General features: G+C 44.3%; 1 protein-coding gene across 1 annotated transcript in view; it reads left to right on the top strand.

Moving 5' to 3' along the window:
* The first annotated feature begins 3263 nt into the window (after nt 1-3263).
* The window catches only part of LOC148037044 (E3 ubiquitin-protein ligase UPL1-like), a 44568-nt gene continuing 25917 nt past the window's right edge, over nt 3264-21914 (top strand). Inside the window, exons 1-8 of the mRNA XM_087675990.1 lie at nt 3264-3579; nt 4597-4692; nt 4801-5007; nt 5150-13000; nt 13115-13432; nt 13531-13729; nt 13824-14104; nt 14203-14651. Of these exons, the coding sequence (XP_087532116.1) occupies nt 3547-3579; nt 4597-4692; nt 4801-5007; nt 5150-13000; nt 13115-13432; nt 13531-13729; nt 13824-14104; nt 14203-14651 (9434 nt within the window). The 5' untranslated portion in view covers nt 3264-3546. The remainder of the gene's footprint in view (nt 3580-4596; nt 4693-4800; nt 5008-5149; nt 13001-13114; nt 13433-13530; nt 13730-13823; nt 14105-14202; nt 14652-21914) is intronic.

Below are 21914 nucleotides of genomic sequence, written 5' to 3'. Positions count from 1 at the left end.
TATAATCTCATCTCATGCGAAGACCAAGTACATTGAGGTGCATTATCGCCTCATTAGAGAGGTGATTGAGAACAAGTAGATAGAGCTTGTCAAGCTCTCTACAAATGAGAATCTTGTTTTCCAAGTGGAACGTTATGTTTTCCTTAGGAAGATGATGGATGTAGGATGAGATGATGTCTTTCCTTGTCTAATTGTATTCATATGTACATTTTGTATTTTTCTCCTCACTATGGACACAATCGCCTTTAAGTAGGAGGTTGTTGGGGGGTAAAGGCCACTTTGTGCCTAGCTACTTACATTTATATTGTACTCAGTGCTCGTACACTTGTGCACTGTAGGTGGCAGCTGCCCATCAGTGTCATCTTTATTCTTTATTCTTTACTATGGAATAATAAAGAGAAGGTAGGTCACACATTGTGACTATTGGAGTTTCCACATATCAATCTTACTCTCTTGAGTTCAAACTTTGATGACCATCGCTCTCTTACTTCCACTTGTGCTCTTATCTGACTCGTGCTCACCTTTTCAATATGCACGAATATGGCTAGCGCACGATGAAATATTAATGTGAAGTGTTACACTCTGTGTGAATTTGCTAATTGTGCAAGGAAGCTAGTTTATTATTTATCCATGCTTCAACCATTGTTTGCACAATGTAAGATATTACTATCTTACCACACAATATTAGACAATAGCACACAGTATTGTTTGGGCACTAGTTTAATCGAGACTATGAAGATAGTTACATTTGGTGGTATACACCAAGATATCAACTTAACACCTTCACGAGGACATTGTGCACTCCAATAAGGTGTACAATGAGCTAACAATAATGTATGAGTTGACCATTATGGTGGCTTAGGTAATTTGTGCACAAACTAATGTGATTTGCATGTTAGTCAAGCTATTATAAGAGCATGAGGGCCTATCATATACATGTTTATTGGACTTGTAATAAGCAAGAAGCCTATGATTTGTAAGGTTGCTTCTAAGGGCTCGATTGTGCCCTGAGATAGTGGGGTTTGGGAGATCCCATTCCCCCACAACTAAATTTAAGTGCTCTCATATACAATGCTTAAATGTAACATGCTCAAAAGTTTTTCTCATAAAATGATGCATTTGAGAATGAGTGAAGTAGGCAAGAGATAGAGAGTAAGAGTGGAAGATAGAGCCATTGTGGGTGCACCAAAAGTGAGTGATGCTCTCGAAACAAGGATATCCTATTGATGCCCCACCATTGGACTTTTCTAATCCAATACAAGCACAAGTATAGGCAGGCTACAAGGCCAACAAATGTCCTTTCTCTCTCTCACTATGCATGGTAACATTCATTATAGTAAACCATCTCTCTCCTTCTTGAGGCAACACACACACACCCATAGACACTATGCGTGTATGTATGTGTATGCACATCCATGGTGCCATCATTGTATTTCATTGTACTCCAATGTAGCCAAGGTGGGGTTGGCAGCCCTTTAGTCATTTGTAGGGTGAGGTTAGTGGGCCTTTCAATCCTCACTTCCACCCCACTCCTTAGCTCCATCTTTGCTTTTAGTATCTACTTTGTGACAAACCTAGGTCAATGTATGTGAGGCTCAAATGCCTTCCACAAATCTATTCTCTCTCTCTCTCTCTCTCTCTCTCTCTCTCTCTCTCTCTCTCTCTCTCTCTCTCTCTCTCTCTCTCTCTCTCTCTCTCTCTCACAGACAGACAGAGTGAGAGCTACTATACCAGCCTCCAGCCAGACCTCCGGGCTCACACTACAGCATGCTGAGGACCAGCGTACCCGACGCCGCACGAGGATCCGGGGGTTTCGGACCCCACAACCACACCGACAGGAGATCCGGAGGATTCTTGATCTACATCGACAGCAGACTGAGATCTGACGACACTCGACACATTGGATCTCAGATCTCCAATTTGCTCTTTCTCCACCGCCGATGTACCACATCCTGCATCCAGGAGGGATCACCTGCTATTAGCGACTTCGACGACTGCTACTACATCCCAGGATAGTATATCTCCCTGCATCTGTTACATATACACATCGCACCACTTTATCACAGCCGACAGTTGTTCCCCTATCACAGCCGACATTTGTTCCCCTTTTGTAGCCATTATCTGGAGTACCAGAGCTATATACGCACATACACATATACGACACTTATCACACTCACAGCACCGTATTTTCAGTTTCCAGTTTTTAGCTTTTCATTCAGCACTTTTATTTTGGATAGCTGGACCTCATCAGTTGTATCACAGTTTGTCTCATAGGCCAGTTTTGGTCTTTAGAAGACGTTAATATAACTTTCTTTCTTTCTTTCTTTCTCTCTCTCTGTGGTCTAGACTCTACATCACATATTTGAAATTATTTTGTATGCTAATGTTGCATGGCAATATACAATTCTTTAAGGCAATTTCGTTCGTTTGATCACCTTTGAAACATATAGCACATGCTCAGTAAGTTAGAGCATTTTCTATCTTTAGTTTATCATACGTAATGTTGTGTTTGTATGTATGCGTAAATATAGGCTAGAACACAATGTCATATTTTTGTGGTGTTGCACCTTTGTACGAAGCTATTAATTGTATGTAAGGACGCTAGTAAAAATATTTGTTAGTGTTTCAACCATTGTTTGCACAAACCAAGAAGTCTTATAATTGTAAGGTTCCTTCTAAGGGCCCAATTGTGCCTAGGGTAGTGGGGGCAGGAAGACCCCACTCCCCCACTACCACACGGTCGCAATTAGTGCAAGAAAGGGGAGCGGGGTTTCCTTACGCTTATATTTCCCTCACCAACCCTTGCCAAAAAGCAGAATCTAACCCAAGCTAGTAGCCCTAAGGCATCTCATTCATAAGATGTGAGTATGCATTGTTCAACAACCAATGAGATATGTGATTGTGACTCTAAGTTTTGTCATCTCTTTCAAATCCTTTGTCTAGCATGCTTGGGCGACCACTTTGGTACAGTTCTTGCCCACAAACCTCCTCACCCCTGTTAATTTCCTTGGGTGCGATGGGGCAATTAACTATTCTCCCCGAGTTTAGGAGAGTTTCGACATTGTGCGTGCAGCTAGATATTCTTGGTTAATATATTCTATAATGTCCATTGAACTTCCCTAGTGATATTCTTCTTTCTCAAGGAAAAGTACCATGTTATACAAAAGCAATCACCATAAAAGGTGCAATAATTATTACAGCTACTTATTTAAATACAATTACGAGGAGAAAGGGTAAAAAGGCATTTTCTTTTCTTATTCTCTTCCTCTTGGTCTGTTGCTCTTCCTCTTCCTTTCCTCCTTTCTCCTCTTCCCCCTCCCCCAAGCCTTGTCTCCTCCTTCTTCCTTGTACAGGAAAAATAAACAGTGCATCGCTAACCCTAGATCATAACCATTGGTCTCCTTGGTCCGAAGGATCTTTGCGTTTAATTCGAACCATCGCCTTCCCTCCTCCGATCGATCTGCCTTTTGATGGATGCGCCTTCTTCATCAGCCAAGCTTCACGTTGTCTACTGAAGTACAGCTTTCCTCGTCCCCCTAACACACCATGAAAGCAAAGAAGAAGCGCGGGGTCGAAGTGGTATGCTTTGTTTTCTTACTTACATATCGACTTGCAGGAAGAATTTGTTTTGCAGCCAATTGCATTCATCAAATAAAGTTCATATAGTTTCCGGCAATACGGTGATAAAAACCTGTGCAATGAGCGATTAATACAATATCCACTGATTACGTTGATGGGAAGGTTATTCAGTTATTGATGGAGCTTATTGTCAATGGTTGATAGCCATTTTAGTTTGGCTAGGAACCATACCAAGGTGACAAGTTGCTGGTCTGCAAGTTCTCTCGATGTCAAGATCCTTGAATTATTGATCATCAATGCTCATCACCATTTTTAAAAGTTCAGAAAAGCATTAGCAGATGCCTTTTACCATTTCTCCCTTAGAATTAAAATGCAGGGGGACTGCAAGCTAGTTTGCCTGGCAAGCCACAATTCTTCACGTGCTTTGCACCAGACTCATGAGAGCCTTCTATTGTGCATTTCGACCACATTTGATCAGTTTTTAGATAGAAAATTGCATTTGATCCCCCCTAGAACCAACAGAATGCGTCACAGTTTGAACTTAGCTGGAGCTTATCCTTGTATTTATCAATCTCAGAAGAGCAAGAAAAGTGAAACTTGAAGAGTTCACCTGTTTAAGATCTATATGTGATGGCTTACTACTCCTTTGAAAGTAGCTATGTTTAAACATGGTTTTGTGTCATAGAGAGCCTAAGCCTAAGTGTGCGCACCTAGCCTAGCATGGACTGTTCAGATGGTTAATTTAGCATTTTTGGCTTAAAGAATGCGCTGTGATTAGATGGTGCATTATTGATAATCACTTGAGATTGCTTTTTGATTTGACATGGCAAGACATAGGAGATTCTAGTCCATCTTAGTTTCAAAACGTTTAAAAAAATTGATTAGTCCTGCAAACAAGCCAATGAAGCTTCCCGGGAGGCTTAACAGCAACAAGGCATGTGATCACTAGTATACATTGTTCATGTTCATGGCAAACTGTCTTGCATGGAGTTTCTGAAACTGATCTTCGTATTGCAGCCCCCTAAGATTCGGGACTTTGTCACATCTGTTACTGCTGCTCCATTTGAGAACATAGAACTTCCACTTACTGGTTTCAAGTGGGAGTACGACAAGGTATTGAAAGAGAAGCCTTCATGGTTGACTGAATACGTAGTTCTAATGGCTTACCTTATTCTTCTGGTATAGCCTTTATCCCTCCTAACCTTTTTCTTTTTTTGACAGGGGGATTTCTATCATTGGGTTGATCTCATGAACCATTTTGATTCTTATTTTGAGAGAATCATTAGACCAAGAAAGGATCTTCAGCTAGAAGGGGAGCCCTACAATGAATCTCTGCCCTTCCCAAAAGAAGCTGTGCTGCAGATTCTTAGGGTAACACAGGTTATTCTAGAAAACTGCGTGAACAAGTATTGCTACAGTTCATATGAGGTATTGTGTAACTTTACAGTTTCTCTTTTGCATGTTCTCTTTAGCAGGAACTGTTGCATCAGAGTATTCAGTCATTTTGATACTTCTTTAACATGATTCTTTGCCTCCATGAATAAAACTTTGTACCTTGTTCACATGCCAGCATCTATCATCTTTGTTTACTTCAACGGATAGCGATGTTGTGACAGCTTCACTGCAGACACTTGCTGCATTTGTGAAAAAGCCGGTGCAGTCTAATAGAGCAGTCCGTTGGCATGGAGATCAGGCACTGAATGCACGCCTGTTTTCTCTTGTCCAGGGGTGGGGGGGTAAGGAAGTAGGTCTGGGATTAGTAGCTTGCGTATTGGATGATGGTTGTGATCATTCTGCTCTAAGGATGGGATCTACATTACATTTTGAGTTCTATCTAGATGAATCTACAGACCTGGATTGTGTTGAGAACAATGATAACATAGTCGGCTTGCAGATTATTCACATGGATGATCTGCACAGTTACTGCGGCAGTGATCTATCCTTACTGAAGGAATTAGTTGATCACTACAGGGTGCCTTCCAGTTTGAGGTTCTCCTTGTTAACACGACTTCGTTTTGCAATGTCTTTCCACTCTGTCCATTCGCGCCGCCAATTGATTTGCATTCGACTCCTTGCTTTCACAATCCTGATGCAATCCAACCCTGATCATGAAGATTTATCTGCATTTTTTGCCAATGAGCCTGAATTTACAACTGAACTTGTGGCACTCCTACACTATGAGGATTCAGTGCCTGAAGACATCCGCATATTTGCAGTTCTTGCCTTAGCTGCACAAGCTCAAGATCGATCTCGTCAATCCATTGTCATCAATGCAATCAGTGCTGGAGGGCATCCTGGTATCTTATCCAACCTCATGCAAAAATCTATAAGCTTTTTGAATGGAGCAGCTTCAAGTTGCTCGATATCTTTGATGGAAGCACTCCTGTATCTGGTCACAGTGTTAGTGTCATCATCCTCTGGATGTGCTGCTTTGAAGGAGTGTGGTCTTATACCTACTTTACTGCCCCTTTTGAAGGACACCAATCCTCTGCATACACAGCTTGTGAGTGCAGCTGTACATGTTATGGAAGTCTTCATGGATTACAGCAACCCAGCAGGGACTTTGTTTAGAGACTTGGGGGGTTTGGATGATGCTGTTGGAAGGCTCAAGCTTGAGATCAGTCGCGTGGAAGAAAATGCAAGTAGAAGACGAGAAGAACAACCGGCTTCTGAAGAAACTAATTTGGCCACTGTTGATTTGAATGCTCAGCAGACTACTACCTCACCATCAGAGACTCTTATAACATTCCAACAAAGGACACTGTTAAAAGATTTGCTTAGAGTCATTGCATTGGGCACCTATGCTCCAGGAAATGCTGCAAGAATAGATGTTTCAGAGGAAAGTGTATTGGCTTCGTGTCTTTGCACAATTTTCAGGCATGCAAAGGAGTTCGGTGGTGGTGTGTTTTCACTAGCAGCATCAGTGATGAGTGATCTTATCCACAAGGATCCAACATGCTATTCAGGTCTGGAGTCTACTGGTTTGCCTGCAGCGTTTTTGAATGCAATTACAAGTGGAGTTCTGCCTTCTTCAGAGGCCATCAGTTGCATACCCCAGACATTAGATGCATTATGTTTAAATAACTCTGGCTTGCAAGCTGTTAAAGACTGCAATGCTCTGGGCTGCCTAGTTAAGGTCTTTACTTCAAAGTCCTATCTTCGAGCTTTAGCCAATGAAACTCCTGGCTCATTAGCCACTGGGTTGGAGGAACTGATGCGCCATGCCCCAAGTTTGCGTGGTTCTGGAGTAGATGCATGCATAGACATCCTGTCAACAATTGCTGCTGTTGGAGGGGTTTCAACATCATCAAACCAGGTGGAGGATATAGAGGCTCCTGTGCCCATGGAAACAGATGGTGCGGTGCCCATGGAACAGCAATCTGGTGCAGCATCTTGTCAAAGTTTAGTTGACATTTCAGAGGCATGCCTTTTAGAGTATATGAATAACGCTGCAAGGTTGCTAGAAAGCTTACTGCAAAATGCAGAAACTTGTCGGGTGTTCATTGAGAAGAAAGGTGTAGAAGCTATTTTAACTCTTTACACATTACCCAATCTACCAGTGTCATTTGGGGGATCTTCTGTTGCTCATAGCATGTTTTCAGTTTTCAGGGCCTTTTCACCACAGCATGCTAGTGTACTTGCTCGTGCTGTTTGTGGTGCTTTAAGGGAGTCTCTTACTGCTACAGTTGAAGCTATGCTTTCATTGACAGGTGACAAACTTTTTGAATTAGAAAGTTCAGAAAGAAAAAGAGTGGTGAGATGCCTTACATCAACAGAGTTGTTTCTCAGTCTCTCTTCAGTATTGGTGAGAAGCACAAATACCATGATGAACGAGATAAGCGCTGGGGGCCCCACTTTTCTTTCCAGCATTGGTAAGGTTTATCGAGAAGTTTTGTGGCAGATATCTTTGATTGACGAAGCTAGAGCTGGATCAAAGAGAGAAGATAGTGGTGGCAATGCAGAGGCAGCATCTGCAGGATCAGGTGCAGTCAACTGTGAAGGTACTGCTGCGAGAGAAGGCGAGGATGATCTTGAAGTTTCTCCTGCAGTGCAGTATGTAAATCCAGTGTCTATACGTGATGGTACAAGTTCTCATTGGCGTTCAGAGTCTGAATATTTTCCTGTAATGCCTAGTGGAGATGGACTTCATCGCCGTGCAAGGCGAGACCAGAGTGCAGTAGCTAACTTCTTCTCAGCAAGGGCTCCACGTCTTGCTCGCTATACACATGTTCCACAGGTTGACCTTGAGGGAGCTTCAAATTCAGGAGAGGGGTCACAATCACAAGATAATGGAAAGGGTGTGTGCCCTGACACTTTGGACTATGATATGATGACTCGGCTTGTGCTTTCTGTTCGTGGTTTGTTTGTAGCATTGGGAAAAGCAATGGTGATCCCCTCTCGTCGTCGTGATGATGTTGCATCTCCTGGCTCAACCGCAAAGGGTATTGCTTCTGAAATAGCCAAGCTTTTTCATGACACCTTGGGCTTTGACAGTCAATACGATTCAATAGAGTTGGAATCAGTAAAGTGTCGTTTCTTTGGGAAAGTTGTAGATGATATGCTTGCAGTTCTATTTGACAGTCGAAGGAATACATGCAATACTTTACTTGTAAATAGTTTCTATGCCCATGGTGCTTTAGGGCGTTTATTTGACACTTTCAAAGCCACTTGTCAAATCCTTTGGGAGTTGCAATCATCTGATTTTGCCATGGAAACTGGAACCGATTCACATAAAAATGAGCCTGGGTTGGATAAGCGATCATGTTTGTTAGAGACCTTGCGAAGCTATGCAAAGCTTCTGGAACATTTGGTTACATCTGCATTGCTACTCTCACCTCAACCAACGGCCCAACTCCTTGTCCAACCAGTTGCTGGGGCAGCTATTAATATCCCAAAGGATCCAGAAGCCTTAGCGCGGAAGCTGCAGTTGCAAGTGCTGGAGAATATCTTGCCTGTTTGGAAGCATCCATTGTTCACAAAATGTGGCTCAAGTTTAGTAGCCTCTGTTGCTTCAATACTTACACAAATATATTCTGGTGTGGTTGATGTGAAGGATCGGAGAAATGGCGATGCTCGTCTTTTTGGGCCACCTCCGGATGAATCTTCTATTTCGACTATAGTTGAGATGGGATTTTCTAGGGAGAGAGCTGAAGAGGCATTGAGACGTGTGGTAACAAACAGTGTTGAAATGGCCATGGAATGGCTATTCAGCCATCCTGAGGAACCCCAGGAAGATGATGAGCTTGCTCGTGCCTTGGCTCTCTCTCTTGGTAGCTCGGATGCCGCCACTGACACTAAGAGTAGCAAAGGTAAAGAAACCCTTTCAGAAGAAGAAAATATAAAGGTTCCACCAGTAGAGGAAATGCTGGCAACCTGCACTATAGTTTTGCAGAATAACGATGCTGCTATCTTTCCTCTGACAGACTTGCTTGTAACAATGTGCAATCATAATAAGGGTGAAGACCGTGCTGGAGTTGTGGCATACTTAGTTCACCAGCTCAAACTGTCAGCACCAGATGCTTTTAGCACAAACTCTAATATGCTTTCTATGATTTCACATTCTTTAGTTCTGATTCTGAATGAAGACAGCACAACACGGGAGGTTGCTGCAGAGCATGGTCTAGTTACCATTGCATTAGACATCTTATCACGATTTGAGATAAAGAAGGGCACTGATACTTTGGTTACTGTGCCAAAATGGGCAACTGCTTTGCTGTTAGTCCTGGACCTTCTGTTACAGTATAAACCAAAGATGTCAAAAGAGACTGAGGAGCCTGCCGCGACAAGCAACATTGGAGCTGCAAGTGGATCAGGCTCTGGTCCAGATCATCAGAGATCTGAGGTGAGAGGTCTTGTAAATGAAATGGAGTCAGATCCTTTTATTGCCACACTTGGCAAAGCTGCAGGATTTTTGACAGAAAATGAGCAGCATCATGCTATGACTATAGCATGTAATTTCCTTGGAAATCAAATTCCAGCTACAACAGTGCAAGCTGTTCTGCAACTGTGTGCAAGACTTACTAAGACGCATTCTGTTGCTATTCAATTCCTTGAAGCAGGGGGATTGACTGCGATCTTGAATCTTCCAAGGCAGTCCCTTTTTCCTGGATTTGACAGTGTTGCTGCTGTTATTATCCGACATTTGTTGGAGGATGTGCAGACATTACAGCAAGCTATGGAGCTGGAAATAAGGCATACACTCATGGCAACTCTTCAACGACACAATGGACGTGTATCCACTCGCATGTTTTTGACAGCACTAGCACCTGTTGTTTTGAGAAATCCTGGAGTTTTTATGCAAGCTTCAGCTGCTGTTTGCCAGATTGAGAACATTGGTGGCCGGCCTCATATTGTTCTGGCAAAAGAAAAAGAAAAATCTAAGGATGACAAAGACAAAGGTAAGGTTGGAACTTCTGGTGTTCACAATGGAGCATCCTGCAGTGATGGAACAAAGGCACCTGATGTTGTGAGCAAGTCAAAAGGACATCACAAAAAGGTGCCCCATAGCTTTGCTCAAGTAGTAGATCAATTGCTTGAAGTTATACTATACTCAACAGTTCATGGGAGGGATTGCAAATCTTCAGATTCTGCAGCACCAATGGATGTTGAAAACAGAAGTTTGGATACCAAAGGGAAAGCAAAGTGTGATGAAGTCCTCATGCTTGGTCAGGGACAATTATCAGATACCTCTGCTGGTTTAGCAAAGGTGGCCTTCATTTTGAAACTGATGACAGAAATTCTTCTTATGTACTCTGGTGCTGTTGGAGTTGTGCTACGCCGTGATTCTGAGAGTAGTCAAAGCAAGGTTCCAAACCAAGCAGGTTCTGAAGTGGTTGGCCATGGTGGGCTTCTCTATCATATCCTTCACAGGCTACTTCCATATGCTGCTGAGAAAGTAAATGAGAAGTCAAATGAGGATGAGTGGAAAGAAAAACTGTCAGTTAAGGCTGCATACTTTTTATTGGCAGTTTGTATACGTTCTGGGGAAGGAAGAAGACGAGTTGTTTCTGAGATTTCCAGAGCATTATCATCTTTTGCAAGTAATACACTAAAGAACAGTGTGAAAAAGGTACATCCACCCAGTAGAAAAGTAAAAGCTTTTGTTTTTCTGGTCAATCTCATTCTATCTGCCAATACTTCTAGTACTGCTCAAGCTCCTGGGTTTTCAATCGAGATGGCAAAAGTCATGATCGATTCTGGCTTGGTTCAGTCATTGACAAGTACTCTCCAAGTGATTGATCTTGATCATCCAGAGGTACCAAAATCAATTAATGCAGTTTTGAAGGCACTTGAAGTGCTTACAAGAGCTTCCCATTCTGTGGATCTACTGTATGCAACTGCAACAAGAGCTGACACAAATGCAGCAGTAACAGAAGAGAGATCATCTGATCAAGGTGTGCACTTAACTGAAGGACAACCTTCTGATGAATCTCAGCAAAATGGCCACTTGGTTATTTCAACCAGCAATCCTGGGAATGATCCTGGCCTCTCTGAGGCTCAATTGAATGCAGAAAGCATGCCAGCAGATGTAAACAACAGCAGAGACCAAAATTTGGAGTCAAATGTCCAAACAGGTCAGTTGGATTCAGATAATGCTGACGGTTATTTGGATGAAGCATCTGAACGAGTCCCTGGGCAAGGGGGTACTGTTACAGCAGAGAGGCAATTCGGAGTGGGTCAAAGGATCGAAAATGTTGTTGAGGATGATGAAGAAATGGATGCGGATGATGGAGAAGAAGAGGATGAAGAAGATGAAGATGAGGATGACATGGAAGGAGCAGAGGCTGTTCCCCATCTCTCTCCTCCTGAAACTGATGTGGAAGATCATGAAGATAATGGACTTGGTGATGATTATGGTGAAGATATGGTTGAAGACGAAGATGAGGATGATGATTGGCAGGAAAATCAAGTTGTAGAGGTACGTTGGAGAGATGGGTTTACTCGGTTCAATCAGGTGCAGGTTCTAGGCCATGGGGGTCCTGCAGCTCTTGTTGACTTTCCTGGTGATCCTTTTCAAGGCATGAATGAGATTTTCAGCTCCTTTCGACGGTCAACAGTAGTGGACCGTCGCAGACCTGCAGCTGCATACAGACCTTTTCCTGAAAGATCAGCAGGGGATAGGGGTGGGGTTTTCCACCACCCTTTGTTAGAGCGACCTGCTTTGCCTTCTGGGGTGGTTTCAACCACAGGAGCTGGCAACAATGCACTGTGGGGAGCAGCTGGTAGTATTTCGAGAGATGCAGATGCGTTGCTTACTGGATTTGATGTAAGTCACTTCTACATGTATGATCCAGTAATGCCCGAGCATATGGGTGACCGTTTTTTTGCAGAACCTCCACCTCCCCTCCTTGATTTTTCTGTGGATCCTGGGTATTTGACTGGAAGGAGAGGTACAAGGTCAGATGGTCGATTAAGCACTTGGACAGATGATGGTCAACCACAAGCAGGGGCATATGCTGCAGCACTTGCACAGGGCATTGAACAGCAGTTTATCTGTCGGCTAAGGAGCCTTCTTCCTGGAGAAGAGCCAGCTGCTGATCAGACTGATAACAATGTTGAAGCTGTTGCACAACCAGCAGGGGATGTGCCAATTGTAGAACAAGAAGAGCCTGCTACTAGAGGAGAAGGTGCAAGCTCTCAGGATGCAGGTGTTCCAAGTAGTGCTGACATTGGCATGCAATCAGAAGCAGAAGTTTCTGCTCGACGTACTGACGTAGGGCAGGGTAATGCCGAAGGAGGGCAAAGTAATGCCTCTGAAGGGGGACAGGGTAATACAGCTGAGGAAGGGCAGGATAATACTCTAGATGGAAGGGTTATGAGGGGTGAAGAGGTTTCTCGAGAAGTTACTGCCTTGGGTGGAGAGAGCCTTCAGAGCTCTGAGATAAATATTAGCAATGATTGCAACCGCACAATCAGTAATGCGGAAAGTGTTGAAATGAACGTGGAAGGGATCTTATCAGGCCATATGGTGACCACTGACAGTGGAGAGCAAAGTTTGGATGAAGCTGTCAATTGTGCAGCAATAGAGAATGATACTGAGCTTGTTGAGCATCAGGAAGCCCCTCAGGAAGAAGATGGAAATCACACACAAGCTGAATATAGAAACAGGCAAGAAGGATTGCAGGAGGTAAACACAATTGATCCAACTTTCTTAGAAGCACTTCCTGAGTATCTACGTGCAGAGGTTCTAGCTTCACATGAAACTCAGACAGCGAGAGCTGCTAATGTTCCACAACCTTCATTGCCAACGGAAGATATAGATCCGGAATTTTTAGCTGCACTTCCTCCTGACATCCAGGCTGAAGTTCTGGCACAGCAACGAGCTCAGAGATTAATCCAGGCACAGCAAGTGGAGGGGCAACCTGTCGAAATGGATAGTGCATCCATTATAGCAACTTTCCCTGCAGAATTACGAGAAGAGGTAATGTTTTATTTTTGAGGGTTTTCAGAATGCTAAGCAGGTGCATTTAGTAGTTAGTTTTTACATTTTGATTAGCCATCTTTCTCATTAGATGACACTCCCTTTTTCTACTAGGTCCTTTTAACTTCATCAGATCAAGTCTTGGAAGCTTTACCTCCATCTCTTCTTGCTGAAGCTCAGTTACTGCGCGAGCGAGCAATGAATCAATACCAAACAAGGGGCCTTTTTGGTAGTGCTAATAGGATTGGAGTCAGGAGAAATAACATTGGAATGCCCCCTGGAAGTCATTCAGCCACGGAACGTGGAATTGTAAATTTGCCGATGGGTAGGAGATCAGCAAATGCGAGTATGAAAATCAAGGAAGTTGAAGGGGAACCTCTAATAGACATAGGTGGTTTAAAGTCAATCCTTCGACTTTTGTGCTTGGCACAGGTTTGATTCAAGCTTGATATCAATGTCTTTGTGACATGTTTCATTGAAACATTGTACAAATTCTTATTACATTATCTTGATCTGTCTGCACTGTGCAGCCTCTTATTGCTAAGGGGCTTCTACAACGACTTTTATTGAACTTGTGTGGACACAGTGTTACTCGAGCTAATCTAGTGAAACTCCTATTAGACATGCTTAGGCCCAGGGGCGAAAATTCAGTTGAAAGTCCTGAATTGTCACAGCGCCTCTATGGCTGCCGATGGAATGTGGTGTATGCCCGCTCACAGTTATCCGATGGTAGGTTTAAAGTCTAGTGATGTTAAATCTTTCTTCCATTCGTGTTTTCTCAATCCATCTAACATTCGTAGGAATATTTTTGTTTCCCATACAGGGGTGCCACCACTAGTCTCTAGGCGTGTCTTGGAAATTCTAACACATCTTGGTAAACACCATGATGAAGGTGCTGATCTTCTTACTTACATGGAACCGACTGGAATCTGCTCAAGTACATCACAGACCATTTGTGAAGAGAAGGGCAAAGCTAAGCTGATTGATGAAGTTACATTGCCAGAAACCACAGGAAAAACTTTGAGAGGAGACATTCCACTTGTCCTCTTATTGAAGTTATTGAATCAACCACTGTACTCTAGGAGCAGTGCTCACCTCGAGCAGGTGCTCAATTAAAGTTTTTCTTTTCTTCCCATCTCCAGTCAACTAAGACCATTCTTTATATGTTGATGAATGCTTACTAGTTGGGGTTGCCTTGTCAGCTTATGGGATTGCTTGATGTCGTCACAAACAAGCTGAGCACCAAGTATCAGCAATTCCAGTTGGTGGATTCGGTAAAAGCTGGGGAAGATCAGGAGATGGAAGGAGATCCCACAACATCGGGGACACATGGAACAAGGCAGGATGAAGATTCCACAAGATCAGGCATGCCTGGAGCTTCCAGACAGGAAGGAGGTCCTACAACATCAGGCATACCTGAGACTTCAAGGGGCCAAGGTGATGCTGAGCAATCCCAGTTGGGCATGGAGAGAGCTTCATTAGATTCACAGCAATCCAGATTGTCTATGCTAGGAGCAGAAAGCAATGATCCTCATGGGCAAGAGCCATCAACTTCTGGAGGTGGAAAAAAGTTGGTGGATTTATATGCAATAATTCTCTCTCTTCCAAAGCCCGAGCTTCGCAGGCTATGTAGGCTCCTTGCACAAGAAGGGTATGCATAAACTATGAAGAATTGTACTTTTTAGTTCTCTGCTTTGATGGATTTGGGGGTAGGCTTAGCATTTCTGGCCTTCAAGGCTGACCACATTGATTCAGTTGTTTTATGGATGTCTCTTAAGGTCGTTTGCAACATAAAATTTACCTCTTCTTTTGGCTCTGATGTGAATTGAACCAGTGTGACACTGGCTTGCACTTCTGCTGATATTGATAAGTTCGGTAAAGTTCTTATTGTTCACACACTTGTACATTTGGGTGCCCGTAAAGAGTGGTAGTGTGCTGATGTGATGTGTGCGTGTGAATGGGCAAGCAATGATGCACTGTGAGAGAAAGAGAGAACACAGAGAATGAGCGCAAAACCTGAATCAATGATGAAGAGAACATGACTGTAAGCAATTCTGAAGAAGATGATGGACTGGGCCCCTACGTGTTTGCTGATCTGACGGCAAGCAAGGGCACCGGATGGAGAGGAAATCTGACTGAGGAGAGAGGAGAGAGAAGGCTGCAAACGCAGATCTGGCTGGGAGAATAAGAATGTAGTCAGCAGAAAAGGGAGATGACCACAACTTGCAGAAAGTGGGAGAAGTCATGTGATACTATGGAGGATGGAGACTCATCCTATACATAGGGGAAAGGTGACTGATCTGTCCTACCATCATAGTCATGGTCACAAGTAACGGCCATTTCCGGGTTCATCCCTACTCCATTTTTTGACCCTTGCCAGTGCATGTGACTATATAATCATAGGGAATGATGATTCATGGGTATCCCTATCTTCATCCTCCTCTGCCATTTTCTGTCCCATGTGACTATTCCAACCAGCATGCTGCAAATGCTGCGACTGGCCTAAAATAGGCTTGACTGCCCTGCAAAGCTGGCAAAATGTCCACACTGTCAAGGAACCTACTGGCCTAGATCTGGAATTTGCCTTCCGGCCATAAATTGGTCTGATATGCAGGAAAAAGATGATGCCTGCAGTAGGGAAGCCACATGGCATGCTGGACAGAGTGTGGAGCAAATCTGGGAAGACTGTGGGCAGATTTGGGCAATCCGTGGGCAGATCTGAGGTCTCCATCTGATGTGCCTAAGATGGACATTGTTGATGCATGAATGGACATGAGCAGTGCTAGAGCTGCAAACAGTGTTAGCAGTCATGAAGATGGAAATTCTTGAAAGAGTTCCTCATGATCTTGGGAATCCCCTGTAGAGAAGGGTGAGGGAATTCACAACTGCATCATTGATATCGGGATCCCCCCTTTTGAAAGGGATAGGGGGTCCAAGTGGACCAGTGGAGGAGATGGCGGGGGATGGGATGGAACCTGCATGGTAAAAGGTATGCTAAATGGAAGGGTGGGGCAATGGAAAGATGCCAAAGGCCTTGCACAAATGAAGGAAGAGAGACAAGGGGAATGGAGCCGACTAAGTCTGCTCTCTTGTTAACTTGTCAAACGAATGGCCCTTGAGTTAGCATCCTCCATGAAGATTGCTTGGTCAGTGGAGATAAGTGGTTTATCAAGATGGGTAAAGCCATGCACAAAGAGGAGATGGAAGTCTTAATCCAGAACATGTAGACTCTTGCTATGGAGTATGATTTGTGAAGTCGGAAAGTGGTGGCTTGGTGCCACACCACAAATATGTCAAATGATGTCCCCTCATGTAGGAAGCAAAGATCACTCTCTATCAAATTCACACCTCCCCATCATGAATGGGAAAGACAAACCAACTCTAGGATTTGAATTTACTACTTTATTGGTGCATGCAGAACTCTGCCTTTAGAGTCCACCCCACTTGCATATGGATGAAGACTCACATTTCTCACTCCCACCACTTGTTCATACTCCCTCTTTGGCACTAGAGAGTAACACTAGGATTAAAAGAATGATTCCGAGGCTGTCACCGCCTTTAGCTGCATGGTTGGAATTTGAATTGGACTACCAGACGATGAAGAGTTGGAGGAGAGTCCTTGCCTTTCTCCTCCTTCTTCTTCTCCTTTTTGTGGAGATATGCTAGTGCAAAAGAAAACACAAGGTGTATGACCATGATAGAGAGAGAACTCAAGCACTAATGCTAAAACACAAAACAAAAGAAAGAAGATAATTGAATGAATGAAGAGGAACGAATAACAAATGAAAGTTTATAAAATGCTGAATGTTAGAGCTATCTAACAACCTATGGCTCTCATGGGAGTAGGTTGACAGAGGTGTTGGACCGTCATGTCCATTGGAGATGGATCTTGAGTATAGTGACCACCAGTTGGAGCTGAATCCAATGCAAGAGTGGACAGCCAATGAAGATGTGGGCAGTAGGACAAAAGTTGGAGCAGAATTGTCCACTAGGAGCAAGGTGACAATGGTGGTGTGATTTGGTGCAAATGTAGCTGTCTTCAGAGTGTAGATCAGCAAAGCCGTAGATAGAGAAGGCATAATAGAAGTTGAAGATGTTGAGGAGGTTCTCCAATGGATGTAGAGTGTGACCAATAGTTAGACATCAACTATTGGTAGTGAAATCTAGGCTGAAAGTTGTCATGCTGATGCAAGAACTGATGATGTCAGCAAGTCTGGGCAAAATGCAGCATGTAGGATTAAAGAGACCCAAGAAGTGATAGGGAGGGTGGTGCAGTGAAATTCAACCTGATAGGTTAGCTGAGGAAGCCTAGGATATCCTTGATGTATCCTGAATTTGTAAGGTGGAGGAAGGATCCAAAAACGCAGCAAGGCAACCTTTGTGTGTCAAACAATAGCAAATGCAGCTCGAGAGGTTGGATCTGATGTAGACAAGGAGTGAGGGGAGAGAGAGGCTAAAAATGCAGGCGCATGAGAAAAAGAGAAAAATAGGCAATAGCTGTAGGGTACAAATGTAGCAATGAGAGGAGAGAGGAAGTCAGGACGGCAGCCATAGACAGTAAACGCAGCCTCTAGAAGGGTGTGTGCAGTTGGGCGACAGGTGAAGACAGTAGAATGCCAGTGTAGAATAGTTGCTAGCAATAGAAGAGCCTCGAGAATCAGTTTGCTAGTAATGGATGAAGGAGATGGAGGGTGAAATTAGGCGCCAAGTGGTAGCAGATGACTCTGGGAAGTGCTAACCGTGATGTCCTCCATGAACGGGGCGTGGGCAGTAAAGTTATGGCTCTTGAAACCTGCATAAACGAGATTGTAGGAGTGGTGGGCTACATGCCTATTTATAGAAAGTTTGGGGTACCCAAATTAAAGTTTTGCATGTGGGACACTAACTCTCTAGGATTGTGTTTCTTTTTAAAATAAAAAAGTTTATTCATTAATTAAGTATGTTATGTGACTGTTTAAGTGAGACTTATGCATTTTTAGCTCAACACCCCTTTCTCAGGCCTAAAATTGAGCCATGAGGAATAAGCTCTTTTATAGGTATTTCTTTTATCCCAAGGCGTCCCACCCCAAAGCAGCCAAGGCATTGGGCAAAGGGTGCACATCGGCTGCCCAGTGACCTATTAAGACTACAAAGGCGATGGTTATCTTACCAAGGGAGCCCAAGTGATTACCTTAGAGAGGCTAGGGCATTAGACCAAGGGTGCTCGTTGGCTGCCTAGAGGCCTACCAAGTCCTGCAAAGGCAGATGGAATCAACAATGGACTTTTTTATTTTTTGAGGACTTTGTTGTAAATTGTCATAAGATTTAGCATTAAATAAGGGTTTCAAATCAGTGTTCATCCCATTGAGTCAATGTGTCTCAAAGGACGGAAAATAAGAACGGATGGCTTCACTTTCTTCATAAAACAAGCAAAGCAATCCCATACACTACTAGGAGAAGTGTCTAGGGATTATCTAAGGGGGTGTGTGTGCCAATCATATGGAGAATATGTGAAGAGACAAGCAAGATGATGTGGGAGGAGTAAAGACAGGTAAAGCCAGCATACACAAGTAAGGAAAATCTCCTTTGGAGATTGCCATGTGCAATGTCGCAAGTGTGGTGGATTTGAAGTCGACCACTCCAAGCGTGATTGAAAAGGAATAAATGTGTACAGATGCTTGTTTATATGAACAGAATGTCAATGTATGGGGTAATGCAAAGGGAGATATAGGGTGTCATGCTCATGCAGAATGCGATCCAATGGTGCCACTCTAGATAGTGCACTCACAGGGGAATCGCTCACTTCAAGACCTCTTTTACAATCAGGTCATCCTGACAGTGTGGATGAAGTTACAAACGTCCTCACAGGGAAATTGTTCACTTTAAGCTCTCTTTTACAATCAGTTCATCTTGACAGTGTGGATAAAGTTACAAATATCCTTAATATACAATTCAAAATAAATAAAAATTTGAAAGTGAAATTGTAAGCATCATTATTGTCACGATCAAGAGAAGGAAACAATCCTCTCTCAAATTGGAAGAAGTAAGAGGGAGAAGTAGAGGAGGGTATATCCAAGCTGATCTGTGGTAGAAAGTACTGTAGAATTGGCCGATTGACCATATTGGTCAACACATATGCAAAATTGTCATTGGATGGCACAAACTCTAGGCAAATGGTGCCTAACTCAACCTGCTCTTTGGTGAAATGGAAATGAACTGCCACGTGCTACGTTCGAGGGGTGATGATAGGATTTCGTGTTAGAGAGATCACAGCCAGGCAGGAGGTTTCAGCCTGGTGTAGTCGGACTGCATGCAGTCGGACTGCATAGTTGGACACTGCCACGTGGCAGTCCGACCTGCAGCAGCCAGTCGGCTGCATTTAATGCAGCCGACTGGGCATTTCTGGCGCCCTATTTCCAGGCAGTTGTCGGCTATAAATACCTGACATTCTCAGCAGTCTGATACACTTCTCTGCTCGCAGATTACAGATCGGTGACATGCGCAGATTCCGTCTCTGTTCGCAGATTTCAGACAGCAAACAGTGCAGACTGCAGCGGACTTCGAGGTGGACAGCAGGTTGCATCGTCGAGGTGGAGACACGCAGTCCAGCGCACTGCGCCCGTGTATATATCTGCATATCTTTGTATTCAGCATTCTTTATACAGCAGATCTTCATCGTCCACTGTCTCTTTCTCTCTCTTCTCTCTCTGCGTTCTCTCTCTCTCAGTCCTACGCTTCCGCACCGCTGCACTCTGACATGGTATCAGAGCAGTGTTTGAGGGCTGACTGAGCGCAGAATCAATCTGAAGAGGAGTTTCCATCGCGACATAAATTTGCGTTTTTTGCGTTTAAGGGCAAACAGGAGGGCTGCGCCTTGGAACAAGGCTGAAACGAGTGTGGGTGCACAGGAAAGGAGTACAGGTGGTGGATTTGCTGCTGTTTACTGCTGTTTGACGCAGAGGAAGTTTGAGTTTTCAGCCTACAAGTGCAGGTTTTGCTTTTTCATCGCCTCCGGCGGGTGAAGAAGATTCATGACGCGGAAGAGCCTTAGCAGGCTGAGTTTTCCCAGTCAGAGGGGGCTGCTTTTGCGTTTGTGAAGGCATTGCAGGTGAAGATGTCTACAGAGATTGACTTGGAGTTCCAGGCGATTATGGACCGGAAGGTGCCTGTCTTACCGGCTCTTTCTACAGATCAGAAGCTCGACGGCGATAACTACCGCATTTGGCGCGTCATGATGTTGGCCATTCTTGAGTCCTATGATTTGGCGGAGTTGGTACAGGAGGAGATTGACCGGCCCTCGGTAAGAGATGAGTCCAAACTCTCTTCCGATGCTCGTGCGGAGTTGGCCAAGGCCCAGTCTCATTGGGACAAACTGAATGCTAGGATTCGATCCTTTCTCTTTCTATCATGCACTATAACCATGATCGCTCACATCGAGCACTTGACGGTGGCTCGGGAGATATGGCTGGAGCTTGATTAGATGTACAATCGGATGACCCTAATGAAGCGGGTTTATTTGGAGGTACAGATGCGGACCTTGTCCGTAAATAAGTCTTCTTCGCTACGGGAGCACATTAATAAGCTAAGGCAGCTACAGATGCAGGTTCAGAATGCGGGGAAGCCGATTTCCTCCGAAGACATGGCGATCACACTATTGTCCCAGTTGCCGCCACGATTCGGTACATTTTACTCTGCCCTTATTGCTTCGGGGCGAGAGTCTACTCTTCGGTGGGAAGAGTTGATTCCTATGGTCTTGGACCAAGAGGAACAGTTAAAGGGACAGAATGCTTCCAAGTCGGAGGCGCTGACAGGTCAAGCCTCTCAGAAGCAGGGGAAGGACCAAAAGAAGAAGAAGGGGGATAACAAGTCCAAGAAGGACAAGGACAAAGACTCCACATGCCATATTTGTGGAAAGACTGGCCATTGGAAGAAGGATTGCCCTGACAAAGACACGAAGGACACCAAGAAGAAGGACAACAAGGATTCTGGAGCGGTGGCTGCACCCTCATCAGTTGCATTTTTTCATCTAGTTGTCATTGAGGACGCTTCACCGAATGCTTCTGATACTGCGATGACGGCTCCCCAGGCTCGAGAGTGGATTGTTGATAGTGGTGCCTCACGGCACATGACTCCTTCATCAGATGGTGTTGCCGAGTTGCGACCCTCGCGTGGGCAGATTCTCATGGGAGACAGCTCTTCAGTGTCTATTGCCGGTCGGGGTAAGATGCAGCTTATTCCGGATGGACGAGGTGGTACCCATACCTCAGAGGTTTTGCATGTACCAGGGTTAGGGTACCATCTTCTTTCAGTTCATAAGATTTGCTCCCTTGGTCTTCTGGTGGAGTTTGACAGTACTACGGTGCGAGTCCTTGATCGTGGATCGAAGAAGGTTCTCTCATCCGGATATGAGGAGAATGGCATTTACAAACTGAAGTCTTCCACTGCCCTCTCTACTCTTCTTCTTACCTCTCAGTCACAATCAGAGTTATGGCATGCTCGGTTTGGTCACCTGAACTATGACTATCTTCGGAGGGCGTCACGTGGACAGCTTGTTCGAGGATTGCCGGATATAGTGGTGAGCCAGCAGCCATGTGTCTCCTGCATCCGGGGGAAGCAGCATAGGGATGCCATTCCCCACACAGCTTCGCGGCGGTCTACTTCACCGATGGAGCTAGTATCTACGGATCTATGTGGCCCTATGAGGAATGAGTCCTTGCGTGGGAGCTTGTACTTCATGCTGATCGTGGATGACTATAGCAGGATGACATGGGCCTACTTTTTGGCACTAAAGTCAGAAGCTTTCTCGCACTTCAAGGATTGGCTTCTCTTTGAGGAGAACCGATCAGGCCGGAAGTTGAAGACCTTGCGATCCGACAAGGGAGGTGAATTTGTGTCTAATGAGTTTGCTCGGTTTTGTGCAGATAGAGGAATTCAC

Source organism: Lygodium microphyllum, chromosome 4 (assembly GCF_053477565.2).
Source record: "Lygodium microphyllum isolate KBCC chromosome 4, Lygodium_microphyllum_v1.1.10, whole genome shotgun sequence".
Lineage (NCBI taxonomy): Eukaryota > Viridiplantae > Streptophyta > Polypodiopsida > Schizaeales > Lygodiaceae > Lygodium > Lygodium microphyllum.
The sequence above is the reverse complement of the archived record's forward strand: the minus strand, read 5'-3'. Positions and strand labels throughout refer to the sequence as shown.